Source organism: Corythoichthys intestinalis, chromosome 19, assembly GCF_030265065.1.
Source record: "Corythoichthys intestinalis isolate RoL2023-P3 chromosome 19, ASM3026506v1, whole genome shotgun sequence".
In the NCBI taxonomy this organism is placed as follows: domain Eukaryota; kingdom Metazoa; phylum Chordata; class Actinopteri; order Syngnathiformes; family Syngnathidae; genus Corythoichthys; species Corythoichthys intestinalis.
Window position 1 is genome coordinate 19719261 of NC_080413.1, and position 20155 is coordinate 19739415.

General features: G+C 42.2%; 1 protein-coding gene across 3 annotated transcripts; it reads right to left on the reverse strand.

The window, feature by feature from the left end:
- Window positions 1–11649: 11649 nt before the first annotated feature.
- mycn (MYCN proto-oncogene, bHLH transcription factor) lies at window positions 11650–17152 on the reverse strand. 3 transcript variants are annotated; one of them, XM_057822634.1, is made up of 4 exons: window positions 16984–17152; window positions 15779–15970; window positions 14833–15520; window positions 11650–13342 (listed from the first exon to the last, which is right to left on the reverse strand). In XM_057822634.1, the coding sequence occupies exons 3-4, from the start codon at window positions 15497–15499 to the stop codon at window positions 12624–12626; spliced, it is 1386 nt and encodes a 461-aa protein (XP_057678617.1). In that variant the 5' UTR covers window positions 15500–15520; window positions 15779–15970; window positions 16984–17152; the 3' UTR covers window positions 11650–12623. The 3 variants fall into 3 exon arrangements, with proteins under 3 accessions (XP_057678617.1, XP_057678614.1, XP_057678615.1); XM_057822631.1 differs by having other exon boundaries at window positions 11650–13345; window positions 16984–17131; XM_057822632.1 differs by having other exon boundaries at window positions 11650–13345; window positions 15779–16115; window positions 16984–17103.
- Window positions 17153–20155: the final 3003 nt, after the last annotated feature.

Here is a 20155-nt window from a genome sequence, read left to right on the forward strand (position 1 = left end):
AGTGACGGGTGTTTCGTTTGGAGGTGACGTTTAAGGGGCTAAAAACGCTTTTGTTTAGCACTACATATCCATAACTGACTATATTTCAATCTATTTGCTTTCTATTCCTCTTTGCTTATCTCAATTTCTGATTTCAATAATTAGCAGTAGTAGTAGTATTTGTTTTATTTTTAATTTATTTATTATTTTTTATTCTATTCGTGATTAAATTAGATTTTTATGTAGCATTTTTTTTCCCTATTTCGATTGTCTTTGTTTTTATGATCTATTGATTTTAATGTGATTTTTATGATCTTCATGTGATGTAAAGCACTTTGAATTGCCTTGTGTTGAATTGTGCTATATAAAAAAAATTGCCTTGCCTTGCCTTGCCTTAAGCTTACTTGGCACCATAGCTGCTCGTGTTAGGTCCAATAACGGCTCGGATTTCTAGCCATCAGCCACCTTGCTGTCCTCGATAATATGTTGGAATAAAACACGGGGGAGAATTCACGGTCATCACATATGGATAAACTAGAAAGGACACTTTCGTGGATAGCGACACTTGATGAGTCTAATCAAATGATATACAGTACGCGTGCTCTGGTCCACATTGTCACGGACAGCAAGGTGGCTGATGGTTAGAAATCTGAGCAGTTTTTGAACGCAACACTAGCAATACCTTGCTCATCTGCACACAACCAAAACCTTCTACCTACTCCTTCCTTCCTACTGCAACTCCGCCCGACGACGTAAAAAAAAAAAATGCAACACTAGCAATACCTTGCTCATCTGCACACAACCAAAACCTTCTACGTACTCCTTCCTTCCTACTGCAACTCCGCCCGACGACGTAAAAAAAAAAAAGCGACATTGGATACTTTCTCGCGGCACACCGGATGAAAAACACTGCATTGTCATTGTACTGTCCTCGCCCAGACATTGAAGCTAAGTCCTAGCTAGACAGTTAGTTAAGCTCCGAAATGACGGTCAGATGTCTGTGTGGTTTGCTGACTTCATTCCGCTGCTCATGACACCAATACTTGCAGAATGAAACTAAAATCAAATGAAATAAAATCAGACTCATCTTCAATAGCAGCAATCCAAATTTGAGTTGACAAGTAGCTGCTGATCCAGCAATAACAAACGATTAGCATGTGTCAGTTAGCGTCCGCACACATCAAAAACAATCACATAACTCGTCTCAAGTATTCGACCACAATTGAAAACGCACAATAAAAAGTACAAAAGGGGTTATATACAGCCGTCGCCTCTGGATGCTTCACAAGCAACAAATGTGCGTGCAGGCTGTCTCCTCTGTCGCACGGCTGACGGGTGCTTTGCGTGTGTGAGGTGGGCGGCGCGCGTCTGTACATGCGGTTGCTTCCTGTTTTACGCTTCCTGTGCCAAAATAAAAGCATGCATCACAAAACAAAAGTCAACATTTAAAAAAATAAAAAGACGACGAGACTTAGCCGTCTTAAAGTCGAAATCGCGTATGTCGGGTCTGTCGTAACCCAGTGACTACCTGTACTACTAACTCAGAGTTGTATTAACTTAATTTTTAGGTTTGTGCGCAAAACCTACATTTCTGAGTAAACAGGGCTAATAATGTGTTAATTTAGATGCCTTCAAAAGAGCACGCTGCCTACAGAGGAGTCAGCCAGGGTGTTTAGCTCAGTTGTCTGCATGTTCTACTATCATTGTGATGGTCTGGGTTGGAATCCTAGTTGGATCATCTTCTATGTGTACTTAAGATGAAATCCAGTTCAAGGTGTTAATTTGATTTTGTCCCCGAGTTTTCCATAAAAACTTGAAAATTCAAGTGAAATGGGTTTACTTGAAATTTTAATGTCTGGTCATTTCTGAGCATCGAGATTACCATGAGATTATCCTGTAGTTTCGGGTGTGTTAAAAGTGTTATCGCATTTCTGTGTCAGAATGTATTATTCACAATCCATAATTCTTTGTTGATTTAGCTACTGTAAATCTCCACTGTTTATTGTGTTGAAACTATACTTTTTTTCCTCTCTCTCTACTACAACCAGGCAGTCTGTGTGCAAATTGCCTCTTGCAATAAACTTCAAAACAATAGTTAATCCGTCTCCACTTGCACCCTACAATCAGAACATGTATGTTGTCATTAAAATACTGTGCTGTGCCACAAAAATTCAAACATTTGCTATCATTTAAGGCAGTAAAAGGGTTAATTTTGTCATAAAAGATACATTTTTATGGAAACATGTTTGGTTTACAGTAGACAATGCATCACATTCTAAATCTTATAACTAGAGACGTCAGATCACATTTTTTTGCACCCACGTCATCACCTAAATTTTAGGATCTACCGATACAGAGTGCTGGTCCAATACTACAGTAATATATTTAAGAGAAAAGCACATTGAAATCTTATACAGTGGTATCTCGACATTCGATCGCTTCGACACACGATCTTTTTGACATCAGAGAGAAAATTTGACTCGCAATTTGTTTCTACATTTGACGGATTGCTAAAAATACAACGATTTATGACAGCGCCGCAGTTTGTTTTCTTTCTTTGTCTCTCTTGTGAGAGAAATCAGCATGGGTTCAAAAACTCCCAAGAAGGTTAGTGCAGGTGGTGAAAAAAAAGAAAATGGTGATGTTTACCATTGAAATGAAGATGGAAAGATGGAAAAATCTGAGCATGGTGTGAGCGTCCGTGAACTGGCTGGACAATACGACCGTAGAATGTCTACGATCTCGACGGTCCTCCTCCAGCCTCCATTCGGCCGTATTTATAAGTGTAGGTGACTGTTGTTATTATTATTGTGGTAACATAGCCAAAAAAAATCGCCAGATTCGTCAAGTTTTTAATCATTTATTTCAGAACTTGTGCAACACAACACGCCTACTGTCCGCCGCAGTTGACGCCAACAACAGGCCATTAAGTAAAATCTCTACCGCACCTATCTCACTGTCACATCCCGATTCGTTACATTATTACAGGAATTATTATTATATTCCGATTTTTTTATTCATTATTTATTTTGCTATGTGTAATTGCCATTTGTAATAGTACCAGCATTATTTATTAAGCTTTTCGGGCTGTGGAACAAATTAATGGATTTATAATGTATTCTTATGGGAAAATCCTGGTCGACATATGACTATTTCGACTTACAAACAAGGTCCTGGAACAAATTAACTTCGTATGTAGGGGTGCCACTGTACTTGGAAAATATATTTTTTTCAATCATTTATGTTTTGAAAAATTTTCCATACTGCCGACAGTAGCCAGATTTACATGCTGACTTTTATTCATACCGATTCAAATCATTCCGAATAGAAATTTCACATCAGCTGTTTACATGTCACTTCATCTATTCCGATCCAGCATTTACATGTGACTGCCTTTATTCCGAAAGGACGTTTGACAACTGCCGTCTGACATGCGCAGATTAATCAAAACAAAGCGTCACGTTGCAAAACATGGAGATCGATCGTCAGATCAGCTGCTGTTTTAACTTTTCGAGTGGAAACAAAACTTCAGAATGATACGCCGTTCATTTAAAAAGTTGTGTGGGTGCGCTGTGCGTGTGCTTGGAAGCCATGTTGCAAGTGACGTTACTTACGTCACCGAGTGACGTCACCACGTCAGTACGGAGCATGCGCAGAAAGAACGCAACCAGACACCATTCCGCTTCCCTGTTTACATGATATAATTTTACTTCTAATCGGTTTGGGAAAAGGAATATACCAGCCCTGTGAATCGGAATGAAATTCCATTCGGTTTGGGCCTGTTCATTCCGAATGAGGTGTTTATATGGAACACATTTATTCGGTTTGAACAAATATTCCGATTGTAATTGGAATATTTGGCTCCATGTAAACGTGGCAAGTATCACTGTTTTGCTGTTAGTTTCCCGTGACAATTACCAGAACATTTTGCTACAGGCAGTATACTTCCGCTTCAGCTGTTTCTGGTTGTGTTGCAATGTCGTGTAGTGCAAAATATAATTTTGTTTCTTTTGGCAATATCCTTCTGCATCTGTAGCATTTGAATTACTATGTTACCTTGTAGTCCCTAAAAATGTAAAATAAAAATAAGGACATCTTAAAACCCCAATCTTTTTCACCCCATTCACATCTGAAAATGATTTCTGATCACGTGATCAGATCGGGGACATCTCTAGCTAGGACAGGCTTTACTTATTGCTCAGCATCTATCTATAGTATCATTAGTGAATTATAAAAGATTTGCCGTCCGACATGATTCCTTATCAGTTATTTGGACCAAAGTGAATTAGTTTACGGAAATATAGCATGTTTTCACATTTGCAGGATTAGCATGAAGCTGTAGCTGGAACTCAAAATATGTATGGTCAGATATTGTGTTTTTGTCATTGCCTGCTAATATCTCGTGAAAACACGGAATATTCCAAAGATGGAACAGCATCCAGTCACAATGAGGTCCATGCATCCATCCGGTCTCAGCAGGCTTTAGTTTCTAGGTTTATATTTAAACGCTATTCTAGTTGCTTCCCCTGTATTTTGATCAAACCTCGAGTTTGTGGCTTTACCCAGAGAAAAAATCTTTCCATCCTTTCTTTGACATTTCGTGGCGGTAAAAGCCATTTTGTTGCGGTTTATCACCGCGTCTGTCTTCTCACTTATCTCTGAACCACTGTCGCAACAACTGTTTTTCCTTTACAAATGAAGCAGTGATACAACATTGAGAATTACGAAACATAAATCAGTGCGATGTGCTGATTGAAACATCATTTTAAAATTGAGCCATAATTGGTTAATAATTCTTGAATGCATTCAACAGAGTTTTGAGGTTGATGGCATGTTCTGGCTCGACTGCAGGACGTCATCTCGTGCCTGAGTTGTAGGCGCTGACAGACGCATCATCAGGACATTTGGCTCAGCGGGCCAGTTGCATGAGAACAATAACTTCAAAGAGACATATAGCTTACATAAGAGGGGCTTAAAGATGGACGCGGTAAGGTCATTCACAATCAATACAGGCTGAGTCAGGGCGACTGCTGAATGGCCTCATATTAGCATAGTTATGCGAAGGTAAAACGCGCTAGCTGGATTTGTTTTAATAATTAGCACTTCACAGTGGCTTTTTCCGCCTCTTTCTTCCCATTGTCGCCCTTCTCGCTTTTCACTAATCCTGTCCTAATCATCACCACTTTTTTCCTTTTCTATATCTCTCTCCGTCTTTTCCCCTTCTTGCCCCGCGCTCCCTCCGGCCGGGCTTTCTCTTTCCAGGCGCTGTGTTGTGCGTCCAAGGCCGTTTTCTTCCTCAGAGCACACTCTTGAAAGGCTATTCATGGATTCTTCAATGCAACCCTATTACATTTGTGTGCAAGGGAGAGAGAGACAGAGAAAGACAAATAAGGCGAGGGAAAGGTATGCTGGGGTGCGGGGGGGGGGGGGGGGGGGGTCTACAGTACCATCTGTATGCAAATGTCCTTAGACTTAGTAAACTTTGATCAAACACTAAGGCCTCCTTTTCTATCGCCCTCTCTCTACTCGCCCCAAACCCCTCCCTGTCCACTATATGTGCTCTGCAATTACTGTAAGCTTGTGTCTTTTGTCAACGACTCCATGTTACGCTGCTTTGGAACTGGACTCCCTGGAAGAACTGACCCTCATCCCCTGCCCACACACACCCATGTTTTCTACCCTCCCTAAAATGCCCTCTTACACACGCGCAGTCTCTGAGCACCTGCGACCACAGTAGACCCCTTAACAGATGGTGACCCCCCCTTCCCCTCTTACACACACACACACATAGGCACATACACATCATAGGGCCCTTGGCAATGGGTGACGGGCATGCCTTTGTGCAGAGGTTGGGCATATTACACACACACAGTTGTGTACCCACATACAGCACCCATTGTTTGCTCCATATGGAGAGGTTAACATGTTGAATACAGATCGGGCGTCTGACAAGACAATAGAGGTGTTGTCCCAAGTGTCGTCATCGGAAGTGAGGAAACAAAACAAAAACACACTGCCTTATCTCTTACAGCTTTAATGTATGCCAGCCAAGAGATTTCTAAGCCCATTAAGAAGTGTCTCTGTGTGCGTGTTCACGTGTCTGTCGACAGTCTAACCAGCCAGCCACTCAGTCCAGGCAGGATAATGGGTATTAATCAGGGAAAAGCCATCGCCATATGTTTGTTTAACTCTGCAAAATGAGCCTTGTTTCAGACACCACATAGTGTGCATTTGGGGGAAAGATATAGCCTGTGTGTAAGCAGACTAATGATGGCCATACTATATAATGGACTGGGGTTAAAGGAGTGAAACGTCTGTGGTTCGTTGCGCCCAGCTGATGGCCACCGGATAAAATGCTGACCATGTGTGGTTTGTGATGTTATTGGAGTAAAGCGGTTGGAAGAGTATCAGGTCAATCATTCTATATAGTACAGTATATCAACCTGGACACTGACCTCAAGGCGAATGAACAAATTGGTTTTAGAGGTGTTGTGCATAAACGGAATGTCTATTGTAGTCTTCCTAGAGCCGCAACTACAAGGATGTGCTGTGTCTGTCGCACAATAATCATTTCAAACCAGGGCACGCCTTATGGTTTACCATTCCTGAGGCCATTTGAACTCTGAGGAGTCAGATTTGAACCTTTCTATGGATTGACCAGGACATACAGTATACCACACATACCAGTCATCTTAGGGGCAGTTTACATGGCGACTCAGCGACATGAAGACGCAATGACTGAGTAGCGGACTCGCTTCGCGTGCATATGGTATCGGCGAAGACGAAAAATTCTGAATCCTACCACCAAAGTGGAAGAATCCGATTGTGGGGGGATTGAGCGGGGCTTCCTCGGCATGCATATCAAAGGATCCCGCTGCGCGAGACCGTGCCGATAACGTCAGCACTCATACACGTCACGTTGGGCGTGCGCAGCGGTGCTACTAAACATTAAAAACATCAAATATGGCGGAATGTCGGCTTTAATTTACTGTTTTAATAATATTTTTAAATTAAATATGTTGAATGTTTCCATTTTTGTGCCTTTTTGAACAAAAGAAAAATGCCATTGCTTCGAGTGGGCGGGCACATTTTTTTCCGGGTTGAGGGAGCTTGGTCGGGTCAAAGTGCATCATTCTCTGTCGCCCTGTAAATCTGCACTGCCTCCTAGGGCCTGGCATGAATACTACATCGTTTTCATGCGGAATTGCGACATTGTTCGAATGGAGACGCACATGCAAATTTTTCATTTTCTTGGAGAGTCACAATGTTAACGGCCCCTTAGAGCCTACAGTTTTTGTGATTTGTCACGCAGTCTGAAGGATCCTTTAAAGGGATTCTCAGACTTATAGGCTCTAATAAGCCACAATTGTTCTCTTTTACTAAAATATTTGATTTAAAACTATAATATTTAGTACATGTTTTGACCTTGGGAAAGTGCCATGTTTTATGCGCGCAATGGACGCTCGGGCTGATGACGTACTTTGTCACTTCCACTAGACGAACACTGCCGTGTGACTGCAATTCTTTCTACGCGGCGAGATGTCCAACACATGTGCACATCGGTTAAAAGTGGCGAGTACTTACTATTTGTGTTTTTATTGAGTCTTTTATCCACTTTTTATTGCCTCAAAATATTTTTGCGTGTCATTCACTCTCATACTTTTAAGCATTGTGTTTTCTTATGGTAGCTTCAAAGCAGATTGTTGATCTGTTGAACACATTAGTCACGTAGCATATTGAATCCACCCTTATTTGAGATTACTACGTTTAAGTATTTTCTTAAGGCATCTTTAGTATGTTCTGTCTGTATGCATCTCATCAGAACAAGCTGAAGGTGCACGGTAGTACATTGGGTGTCAAATTCAGCTCTTGTTGGATGTTTCGGCATTGTAGCTAATTTTGGCAGAACACCATTTAATTCTTACCACTCTCGTCTCATCCCGTCTTTCCTGTTCATTTTGCTTTTGCTGCTTGTTTTGTGAAATATCGACAGTGCTGTCATGCTCATTAATGTTCGGGTTCAAATTGAAAAGGTTGAACAGATGACATTTTTATGTCGCTAGAGTCATACTCTGGAAGACAGGCAGCGTAACCATGTGACATCACCACCCTGCGACGTCAACAACAATGGCAACCTACTATTTAAACTACCGTAATTTCCCGAATATAAGGCGCACCCGTGTATAATGCGCATCCCAAATTTACTTGTAAAATCTAGGGCAAATTATTGTACCCTTTTATAACGCGCACCCTCATTTTAGCACCAATAAATAGAAGAATACAAGAAAACAGAGCTCGTGGACAGATACAGAAATGCCATTTTACTGACTGGTGAAACACAGCACAAGCATAGCATATTGGTAGTTCAAAACATTACCATAAACTGACAATATTTACGGTAATAATATGATTTGATAACTTCTCCAACTTACCAGAATCTAGGAGAAAACAAAACAGATGTGACTTTTCTTTTAAAGGCTGCTGTATAACTTGCTCATTTCATCATGATGAATAAATGTTTCTTCCATGGATTGATACGGTAAAATGAAAGTGAGAACGTAAGTCGGAAAACCGAGAGAGCTCATCGCTGTCGACACTACAGTAACAATAGGAACTATTGTTATTTGGGTTTGAGTTTCCCGAGGGACAGTTATAGTTGACGGACACACGCAGGAAGTCTGTGTTGTTACATTTGTTATGGTCCGAGTTGCGGAGCTGCAATAAACGTTGACTCAAATGAGTTCAAGAAACAAAATTCTGTACTTTATGAAGAGTGAAAAAAAAGCAGAATTTAACACAGACGAGATCATTCGGCCGATCAGAGTGAAGTATTACCGAAACAAAATGGTGGCGTCACGTACCGTAATGGTCGGCAACGGATCGCCGCATACGTTTCTTCAACACAACGCGGCTGTGTCAATAAAAAAAAAAAAAAATCACTATATACATATATATATATAATTTCTGTCTCGATCCATGTACCCGTTTATAATGCGCACCATGATTTTACAAGTTGATTTGGGGAAAAAAAGTGCGCGTTATATTCGGGAAATTGTGGTAATATTACAAATGGTATAAAATCGAAATCTTCAAAACGGGTTTCAATATCAAATTATTTTAACACATTATAATGTTTATCTTTTAAGAACTATAAGTCTTTGGATCGGTGGATCCCTTTAAACTACCCATTTCACTTCAGACAACGTCTAATTTTAAAGCCTCAAACTCACTCAGACCAATAAAGCAACAGTGGAACAGTGGGGACTGCTGTACAGTACCTCCAGCCCCTTACTTTATTCAAATGTTGCATCCCATTGGTGTTCCCGTCAAATGTTTATAGAATAGTATATTTAGTGTCATAATGAATCAGCACATGTGTCATTTTTATTCACCCTTTATTTTTCCGGAGATGTTATTGTCCATGAATTTGTTTTCATCCGGTAACCTAGTAGGATAAGCCTTTAGGCAGATGGTGAGGGAAGAAGCAGGGAGGGGCTCCCACGAGCGGTGGCGCACACACTTCGCAAAGACACCAGACCCCTGTTACGTAATCCACCAGTTGCACTCCCCTGCGGAGCGTCTCAAGTCTCGAGCTGTCTCAAGTCCAAAACAAAGTCATCCGTCTTCACGTTGCGTCTTACGTAGCGAGCATACCTCTGGGTGCCTGGGAGCATATGGCTGAATGAATGTAGACTTAAGAGTCAGCTAATATTGTTTGAGCGGGAAGGAGAAAGTCACCCTTTCACGCCATCCCTTGCTTTCTTCGCTAAAAAGGATTAATCAAAGTCATCAGCAATGTCTGTTTTTATGGCTTTAAATTCCCTCCTCACTGACTTCTTTTCTCTGAGCACCCTGTCCCGCTGAATGGCGACTCAGACCGTGGCAACAGATTTCTCTTTCAGCCATCTCCAGAGAACGCCTGGGCCGGCCCCTGAGTGGCACATTTTTGGGCTAAAGCCCGGTAATGGCGGCACTGGAGGGGAGGAGGTAGAGGGGAGGAGGCCAGAGCCATGTGGCTGATGTTGGTAAACAGTATCCAGGATTGTCCTGGCATTGTGGCTGCCGGCGAGCAAGGTCGAGGGTATCGGGCACCCGGGGGCCACACACAGACCGGGAGGTGGCGGCGATCGGCCGGGGTGTCGTACAATAGATAGACACACACATTTGCATTCATGCGCACAGGCAGAAATACAGACAAATAAAAGACTCGCTCTCTGTGTCTGCCACTCAGCAGCTGCTCTAGTTTCCATGGCGACGCACCGAACAATGTACGAAGCGAGCCGGTTTGCATGTGTGTGTGTTTCAGCGCACTTCAAGTGCGTGTGGGTGGTTGTGAGAGGCTTCGGGGGAAGAGGATCCAGAAATCTTTTTTCTTTGTCAGGATTTGCAAGAAAACAAATAGGGAAATTGTAAAATAAACAGCAGGGCGAGTAAGGTGGGGGTCATGACTAAGGGATAGGAGTGGATAAAAAGAGTCATAACAGCCAAGATGTGGGTTTAATGATGTCTATTTATTTGTCAAAATGAGGTATTTCAAAGTGCTATGAGTTGCAGCACTAATAAATGTACACTTTAAAAATCGGGAGGGGAAAAAACATCTCATATCCATATACCCAATTCTATGCACCCGATAGTTACAAATATAAACAAAAGAGAGCGGAAGAATAAAAAGTACATTAGGATAGAACACATTTGCTGTACAAAGGTTTGAGATAGAAGATGAAAAAAGATAAGTGATATCTACTGAGAACTCATTTTCATACGAAAATATAAGTATCAAATTTAGTATGTATCAGGTTCACACTAAAAAGCGTAAAAGGTGTGTAGAATTAGTAAAATGATACGATACAAAGAAAATAAGGGAAAAAAAGCAATATATTGTTATATTACAAAGTTCACGACGCTCGAAAATTGAGGCCTTACAGTACTTTTTAAAGGTATACAAAACTTCCAGTCTAGTTATTATTGGCAGCATCCTGACATGAATATATTTATATAAAAAACCAAGGACAAAATGCATTATAAAACAAGGCAGATCTGAGTGTATTTTGTCTGTACACTGTTGTGCAGTGGATAAAAACAGTCAGTGCACCTCTGTTCAAGAGCGGTATGTTTTTCCAGATAAAGACTAATAATTTCAAAATCTTTATCACCATGAATGTAAAGTATGAGCTGTCAACAAAATTAATCAGTTTGGCAAGTCTGTCAAAAACAGTCTAATTTTGTCAGAATGCGAGGCCATTTCCTGTCTTCAGATCACACCACAGATCAAGATTAATTGGGTGGGCTATTTCATAACCATCTTCTGCTGAAGCCGTTTATTTTTCTTGATTTGGTTGTGTGCTGGAAGTCGGTCTTCATGTGCAGCTTTCTCTGAGAAACCTAAAGTTTTGGTGGTATTAACAACTTCAAGATTCCCTCCATCTTGACTCAGGACCCGTTTGAACCTGTTCTATTATTTCAAGTTATGGATTTAAAAAAATCACTTATACATTTTCATAGCCTAGACATAGATGGGAGTTCTCCTCAGCTCGATACATTTTTACTGGTAGCCTTTTAGAAGCAACCGTCACAATTAGAATTTCTACATTTGATTGACTCTCGTCACCACGTTCCCTGGGAAATTTGTTTTGTGCTGGAAAATTGGAATACAAAGAATCAAGAGAAGCCTACAAGAACATCTGAACTTTATTTGGGGTTAATCAGAGGCACTTTCAGTGGTTGCTGGCTCACAATTTACCATGAGTTTGCAGTATAAGAGGGTGTTGCAGACTTGTGCAACCTTTTTTTTTATACTACACCTCTTATTTTTTTTCTAATTGAGTTGTAAAAGTCATAGTTCACATTAATGGTGTAAAAAGTTCTGAAAAAATTATCTTGTCTCACTTTTATATTACAAAAAAACTGGCATTTGAACATGGGTGTGTAGACTTAATATCCACTGTATATACAAAAGTGTCTGCTAGAAAGGTGCACAGGTATACATCCATTTACTTGGTTGGAGCACCAGTGTGATCAAGGAGTGAGGGGAGAAAGAAAACCTGTAGTGGCATCATCGCTTGTGTCCATATAGTCTTTGTTTTTCTATTTCTTATAAATTTGTCCGCTTTTGCAGTTGTGAAGGCAAAGTTAGAGGTGTGCTCGACCGGCTTCGTGTTCATGCACGATAGTTAAGTCGAGCGCTCTGAGCAAAGTGCCCTCCAACACCGGTCCCGTTAGGAATCCCCCCCCTGATTCCAGGCTGGTGTCACAGTGAGTACAAAAAAACACAATGAATACAATACAAATAATACCAAAACATGATATAAAAAAGCCTCTATTTCCTCATTCTTTATCGTTCCTCAATGTGACTGGATTGAAAAAGTAAACCCTAAACATTCTTAACGTCAACAAATGTGCAAAAAAAGTGGCGGCAGTGAAAGTCCGAACATCGCTCCAGTAAGCATCCGCCCCCTCCCTCACGTTAGTGTGTGACGAGTCGTCCTCCCAGTTGTGTACATGCGGGCCTGCGTGTCTGAGCTTAAGTGTGTAGGCCAACTCAACGTTTACCCATCTGAGACTGGGTTGATGAGGCGGTTTTCGGTGGAGGTGGTGGCGTCCCGGGAACGCGTGTGAGTGTTATGGGCGTCAAAGGCGCTGGTGTGTCAGCGAGTCCTTGCCTGCTCCAGCCTGCGCATTAGCTGCTGCCGGCGTGCGTGCAGTCTGTCCTTCTCCTGCTTGAGCCGCCGTTCCTCCCTGTCCAGGGAGCTCACATACTCTGTGGCTTTCTTTAGGATCAGCACCTTGGCGGCCTTCTCGTTGTGCGCCAGCTCTGGCACGTGGTCACGCAGCGTCAGGAAGCTGGAACGCAGGTCGTTGCGACGCTGACGCTCTAGGATGTTGTGATTGCGCCGGCGCTCGCTGTCCTCTGAGTCAGAGCTGCCCCTCGGGCTGCTGTCCCCGCTGGAGCTGCGCTTGCTGCGTGGGCCCGAAGAAACTGAGGCGCAGTAAGAAGACGAGGCGGTTCTGGTCGGGGGTCGGGCGGTGTCTGACGTCCTCTGCTTCTTGGAGGGCGGCGCCGGGTCGTCGTCTGACGTGTATGGCGAGGGTGCGGCATAGTTGTGTTGCTGCTGGTGCACCGAGCTCCGTTTTAAGATGAGCTCCTGTGGGGCTCGACTGACGAAGCGACCCACTGTACCAGAACCTGAGGTGGCGTTCCTCTGCTCTTGACTTCTGGAGATTGCAGCTGATATTTTGCTGATTGTAGAACGCCTCTTTTCTACTGTTACCACGTCAATCTCTTCCTCTTCCTCCTCCTCCTCATCGTCATCCTCCTCCTCCTCCTCCTCTTCTTCTTCATCATCATCCTCTTCCTCCTCCTCTTCTTCTGGGAAAGTAAAACACAATGCACATGAGTTAATCTGTCAGGCCCAACAAGTATTCTCACAAATGTCATATATGTGTGCCAGCCGATGACAGGTATGCATGGGCGCGCAACTTATACGAGACAGATAAAGGGAGTTGTTGCTCAATGCTGTTTGCATAAGCAAGAAGTGCCTTAATGCTTAGTGTCAGTCACTGCTCGGCTAATCTGCCGCACAGGCGTTGACACGTCGAGTCTCACTGCTGAGCAGGCAAGTTGGCTTTCTGCCTCCGAAACTTCTAATCTGCTTCGTCTGGGTGCGACGAGTTGGAAGTCGCCTCTCGTCTGTCCCACTACGGGGAAGCGGCAGCACTGACTTTGACCTTTGACAAAGACGGACCCCTCCTCTTTAAGATAAGCCGCTCTACATAATACCTTAAATCAAGTGTCCAATTGTTACACGCTCTTATTATCAGTCAGTGACAACCTTTTACACACAAATCAGCTCCTCCAACAAAGAACCCTTTAAAATTTCATTTTCCAGGTTTTCGTTGTTGTTGGGGCTACGCTATGCGGTGACCAAGCCGTCCCAGCAGGGGGAGCTGCATCGAAAAGCGTCAGACAGACATCTTAAGGATTGTTTTGGCGCGAAGTAGTAGACTGACTTTTTTTTTATCATTGCTTCTTATTGGCTTTGTGAGTCTTACGAACACGGTGTGCGTGTGGCCGCAATCGGATCACCCACTCCACTACCCCACCCCCGGCTTGGAGGGGCGCCAGGCAGACAGCTGTCGAGATGGCGCGCTTGTTCAAAGCTGTCAGCCCCCTTAAAAACACAAAAAAGAGGGCCCTCCTCTGCCTTGTGTGCGGCGGAGGAGGCGTTTTGGCAAGGCTGCCCCAAGCGTACGCTCGATGCCAAGCTTGAGGCTCTTTGTGCTTCTCTTTTACTGTTTGTTTAGAGTATTCGTAAAGAGATAAAGGCTCCCCCGATCTCCCGCTTCCTATCTCGTGTCATCCCTCCGAAACAGTGGAGCGTCAACATGTTTTTGTTGTAGTCCAAGAGGCAGCCCTTTATGATGACATCATTGGATACTTGGGGCACATGATGTCCCCTATTAATGCCACTGTGTACAAATGCTGCATTTAAAAATAATTCCACAAAGAAACAAAGCTTGATCATTAAACAATGATCACTGAGAAGTTTTGATCTTTTTTGGCTGTTATTAGACTCTGGTAGGATTTTATTGTCTAAAGCTTTTTTTGTTTTGTTCACTGTGGGGTACGCACACACACATACAATTTCCTATTTTGCCGCCATCTGCCGGAAGAAGAGGCGTCTGATTACATAAACCCAGTTCACAGTGTCACTTCACCAGTGTGTGCCTATAATCCGATTGCGAGCCAGTCATATGAACAAGTCACTCCAGTGTGGGCACAGTGCGCTTTTGTTACTCTTGTGTTTGGCGGTCAACTGCAGACAAAGACATTTGTTTACATGGGCTCTTTCTTACCGGAGTCGCTGTGGGCGGTCGCGTGGGTCGTGGACACGCTCACACTGGCGTTCGAGTCTCCGCTGCCGCTCATCTTGTTGACGGGGAAGGGAAACACCACAGCGGGGTCCACGCACTCCGACGCCACGCTGCGGCTCACCACCTCGGGCGCTTTAACGCAAACGTCCCGCCTCCCGGCAGTAGCCGCAGCAGCAGTAGCGGAAGCCGGAGAGGTCACCGTGGCTGTGGCACTCGTAATAGTCTTGCCTAGTTTCTCCGTGACCGCCCTCTCCAGCTTCTCCCTGGCCGAGAATGCACTCCACATACAGTCCTGGAGGATGATGTTGTTTGGGTTTGTATCCAAAGCGGAACCGAACAGATCCATATCGTCGGATGCCCCCCAAATGTCGTCTTCGGGCAGTAAGAGCAGCTCCGAAGCCCAGTCCAGTGGATCCCCTAAGCCGAAGCCCAGGAGGTCCGCCTCCGGGGAGGCTGCCGCCGGTTCCCCAGGTAGAGCGGCTCGGCTCGGGGAAAGGGGCGGAGTGGGCAGCAACTCGAATTTCTTCCAGATGTCCTCCCCCGGTGGCGCAGAGTCGGGACCACAGAAGTAGAAGTCGTCCTCGTCCGGGTAGAAGCACGGTTGGAAAGAGTCAAACATGTCAGAGTTTTTACTGATGACCGCCGGCATCCTTTGCCACCCTCGAGAAACCTGACGTGGAAGAACAACAACAATAAAAAATCACTTCTGGACCTTGTTATACCTGCGGACACACGCGTGAATCAAAGCCCACACAGAGACAGTCTGCCTCCACACTGCATTCCACGCGCACTCCTGTGTGACTTTTTTTAATGCGCACCCTCCCACTCTGTGCGTAAAATGTGCCACCCGTGCGTTAAAGATGCAACTTTGCAAATGACAGTACAAGCATTCAGCACAAAACTCCTGCCGTTATAATGGGACGCTTACCTTATCCTGACTGTGGTTGTTCACGCGTGGACCGGTTGGTCTACAGTGGCAGTCAGCAGCAGCGGAACAGACACCAGATGTGGAGCAGTCATCGACGTGGGGAGCACAGACAGTCCTCTGACACGCACCGTGGCTGGCTGCACTGTTTTACGCTCACGAGCCAGGCAGGAAAAGCTCCTCCCACTCGCCGTGCTTGGAGGAGGAGGAGGAATAGGGGGGCGAAGGGGAGTTGATAGTGGGTCGAGAGTGGAGGGAGGTGTTATGGTTGTGGGTAGTCAGTCTTTCAAGGTGAATGGAGATCAACATTGAAACAAGACATGAACGGATGCAAAAGGGACTAAGAAGAAAAAACAAGGATATTTGTTATTTTTTGATTACATTCTTTTTAGTGATGTCCAATTTATTTAAACTGGTAGGAGTGGTTGTGAATGCTCATTTTTCAATGCCATCAACGACGCTAGAAATCCAATCCATTTAGACTGGGAGGGCTAAAACCGATTATTTATTGTCAGCCTCTCCCAATCAAAATAAATTGGACGTCTGTCGTCGTCAATGGCAGCCAATGAATTCAACTTATTTCACATTGATTTCATTAGAAAATTGTTTTGAAATCTTATGAAAATGTCATAATTGCTTTATCAGATCAAAAAGGTTGCAAAGTTGTATTAATTGAAAATATTTCTACACAATCATAATCCTTATATATGCTCTTAATCACATCGTATTTATTTCAAAGCGCTTCCAATAACGTTTCCCTCCAATAGTCTCTTTTGTCTGAGGGTCATCAGCTTCCCGTGTTGTCTAAACTAAGGCTCACTGCGCCCTCCTACGGATACATTTGTAAGTGCAGACCTTATTAGGCACAATGAGTAATCCAGATGTTTTTTTGTTTTTTTTAAAAAATAAAAGCACTACGACTAGTGATGAAATGACGAATTTTCTTTATTCTTTAAGGCACTGGTTCCCACGCCGCAGCGGCACATTAGAAAGATCTCTTATCCGAGGAGAAATAAAACCCAGCGTTTTATTGTGCTTTATTGCACACTTCAACTATACATAGGCGCTTTCAGTTAGATTGATAACATTGCGTCAAAAACAAACATGAACTATTAAATACTTAACTAAACTTTGGCCAGTGCTCAGCAGAGAACAGTGTGTTAACGTTTTAAAGCATAAAAAACAAAAATAAAATAAATGTCACCTACCAGTGCCAGTTAGATTTATATTTTATATAAACTTGTATAGTATTGCTCGAGTAGCTCCTGTAGTCCTTGTCGCACTTTTTGTAAGTGATGTGATGACTAGGTTAGCTACAGTACGTGTATTGAGGATGAGTAGTTGTTTGATCCTTTAGTCATCGGTGTCATTAGTGCTTTTGTGACATCACTGTTTATTCATCAAACACATCACTTGATGAGTTGCATCTGTTTTTGACATATAGGTAATATGATGTATGTATGTCATTTTTTCCCCATTTCATGCTTTATATTATGAATTCACTGCTCAAAACAAGTTTTTAAAGGATTTTGCTTTGATGTTGTTTTTGTGTAACTTTAGACAATATGGTAATGGTAAATGGTGTTATATTGCGCTTTTCCACCTTTCAAGGCGCTCAATACTATGCCTCATTTGGCTTAAATGCTGGGAAAATCTGTTATAAAGTGTGTAGTGGGCAGAGGTGGGTTGAGCCAAAATTTTTACTCTAGTAAGAGTAGCGTTACTTTAAAATATTACTTAAGTAAGAGTAAAAGTAGATATAAAAAAAATGTACTCAAGTACCCGACAAGTAAAAAAGTATCCAGTGAAAAGAATACTCAAGTAATGAGTATAATTTTGAGTAACTGCGTATTTTTGTTTGATTTTGTTTTTTTAAACAATGGTATTTTTTTTTGTCTCTTAGCACAAACTTATCTATGTGAACTGTTGTTATAATACTGTACAAATAACCTATTACATAACCACCTTAAGCCAAAGAAATAATAATAAAAAAAAATATGGCGGAAAACACAGACAAGACTGAAAAAGCAGTTTCTGCTCTTTCACCCTTCTTTAAAAGAAACTGCTGTATTTTAAGCCAAAAGAACTGTTGTGTTTGATAGAACAATATGTCTATATGCTGCCATAGCAGATTCATGGTGCATTAAGCCCCCCAACTATTTTTAATTTGTCCGTTTTACCCTGAAAACCCCCATTCACAGACGTAGCGCAACCGCTCTTGTGTCAACCCAGCCATAAAACGAAAGTAATTATTATTATTATTCAAAATGTCCGTTGTTTTTAGGTTAGAATCATTAATTGATGTCTCATATTTCGTTTTAAAAAAAAAATCGACTTAAAAAAATTATTCACTCACATATTTTACACTTTTAAACAAATTATGTCACAATGAAAAAAATGGCGTCTGTAAAAAAGTCACGGATATCTACCTCATAACTATCGCTTAATTGTATTTTTTTTTGTTACTGTCGCATTTTCTCGATGTGTTAGATGATAAATAATTGATCCAAACAAAGAAAAATAGAAAAAAAAAAACGTTTAAAAGGGTAAATATATGAAAAATACATTGTCGACCACTCCTTGATTTCTGCGATTTCTGCATCGCGACCCTTGTTATATTACCATGTTTCACCCATAAAATCCCCAAAAATCCAGCTGTGGCCATTCACAGCTGTGTCTTGACACTCAGTGATACATGCTACATGGAGTTTTTGGATCTAAACTAGGTAAGTACGCGATAATATCTTGTTAAAATCATGGCGTCTGTAATTCTGCTCTCGCGTGCTCTCACCTCCATATAGGGTTTTGCTGTTTAAAAAAAATGTTTTTCTTTTTAAATGCCCTCCTTTTCAAAATTTTTCTCCCCCCAGAAAATAGAGATTTTAAGCTTTCCAATGATGTATCACACATGCATATTGGACAATTTTGAAAGTTGGCTAAATTGGGGGTCTTAGAGCAGCACTTCAAGTCACCTGAGTATTTTCCGCCATATCTTAAATTACAGACAGAAAAAAACCCGTCGTGAAGTATTATTTGTCAAGTATAACACCATAACACCATTAAAGAGCATGAGTGCCCTGCCCTCTAGTGGAGAAAATAGTTCCTAGTTTGAATAGTGAATACTGTAGTTCCTTCATAGTTACCATTATGAAATTAAAAGGACCATATTTCCGGTTTTCCGTGATCAATCGGTGCCAAATAAAAACTGGGAAAGAGCTTTAAATCCGCGCTTTCGATTCATGTTGAGGGCAGCGCTCTATGTCAAACAATTTGTTACGGTGCTTTAAAGACACGTGATTGAACAGGCTTGCATGATCATAGAATGGCAAGCTTGCGTCTGATTGGTGTAATGGAGACATGTGATTATTGTTGCGATGTCTCATTGGTGAAATTAGTAGCGCTTCTTTTGGCGATAGCATCGCTAGCAAATAAATAAATAAATATAATATGTAGAATAAAGAGGAGAAATGTAACGACTCTTGTGTAGCCCAAATTAGCGCAGTAAAAGTAGTGTTTTTTTCTTCACAAATCTACTCAAGTAAAAAGTATGGCTTCGTAAAACTACTCTTAGAAGTACATTTTTCTCAAAAAGTTACTCAAGTAAATGTAATGGAGTACATGTAACACGTTACTACACAACTCTGGTAGTAGGCAGCAGTGCGTTCACTTGTCTCCGGGATGAGGTGTTATGCAATAGCAAGCGGTGGTTGTAGCCTGGAGTCATTTCTATTGCCCACTTTTTAAATGACAGTTTAAGCGGAAGGCTGCATTTGTAATTATGTGAATGGGCACACTCACACACACACACACACATAGGCACACAGCCTGATATTGACATAGGGCAACGTTTACACAATGGCTTCGATTTGAAGGCCAGCTGTGAGGAGGAGGAGGAGAAGTGACTTCCTCCTGTTTTCCCCGTCAAACAATTGGAGATGACTTCAGCAGAATGCAGGATTATATCGCAGATCCATACCAGCAATATACCGCAAAATAGTGTCTGCTGAGGTAGCGTTAATGCTAGAGGTGAACTTTTTTTTTTCCGGTTGTTTGTTTTAGGGTTGAGTTCAAACAGACATTGAAAAGTGAGAATGTGCAGCTGTTGTCTTTACCAAGGAGAAGTAGCAGGGAGTTTCCTGGGACCGGGAAAGACGGTTAAAGGAGTGGGAAAACTCCCCACAGGCTTTTGTCTTCATATTTCTCAAACTCCTGTTCAGTTTCGATACTCTAGCAGTGACAGGAGTCTCTTATGTGAAACAAAAACATCAAACATTTAACGGATCAGGCAGCGCACAGCATTTAACATTCTTAGAAGATGATAAGTAATGTAATCAAGACGTTGATAGAGATAATCTTGTTAGTGGTGGAAATCCATAGAAA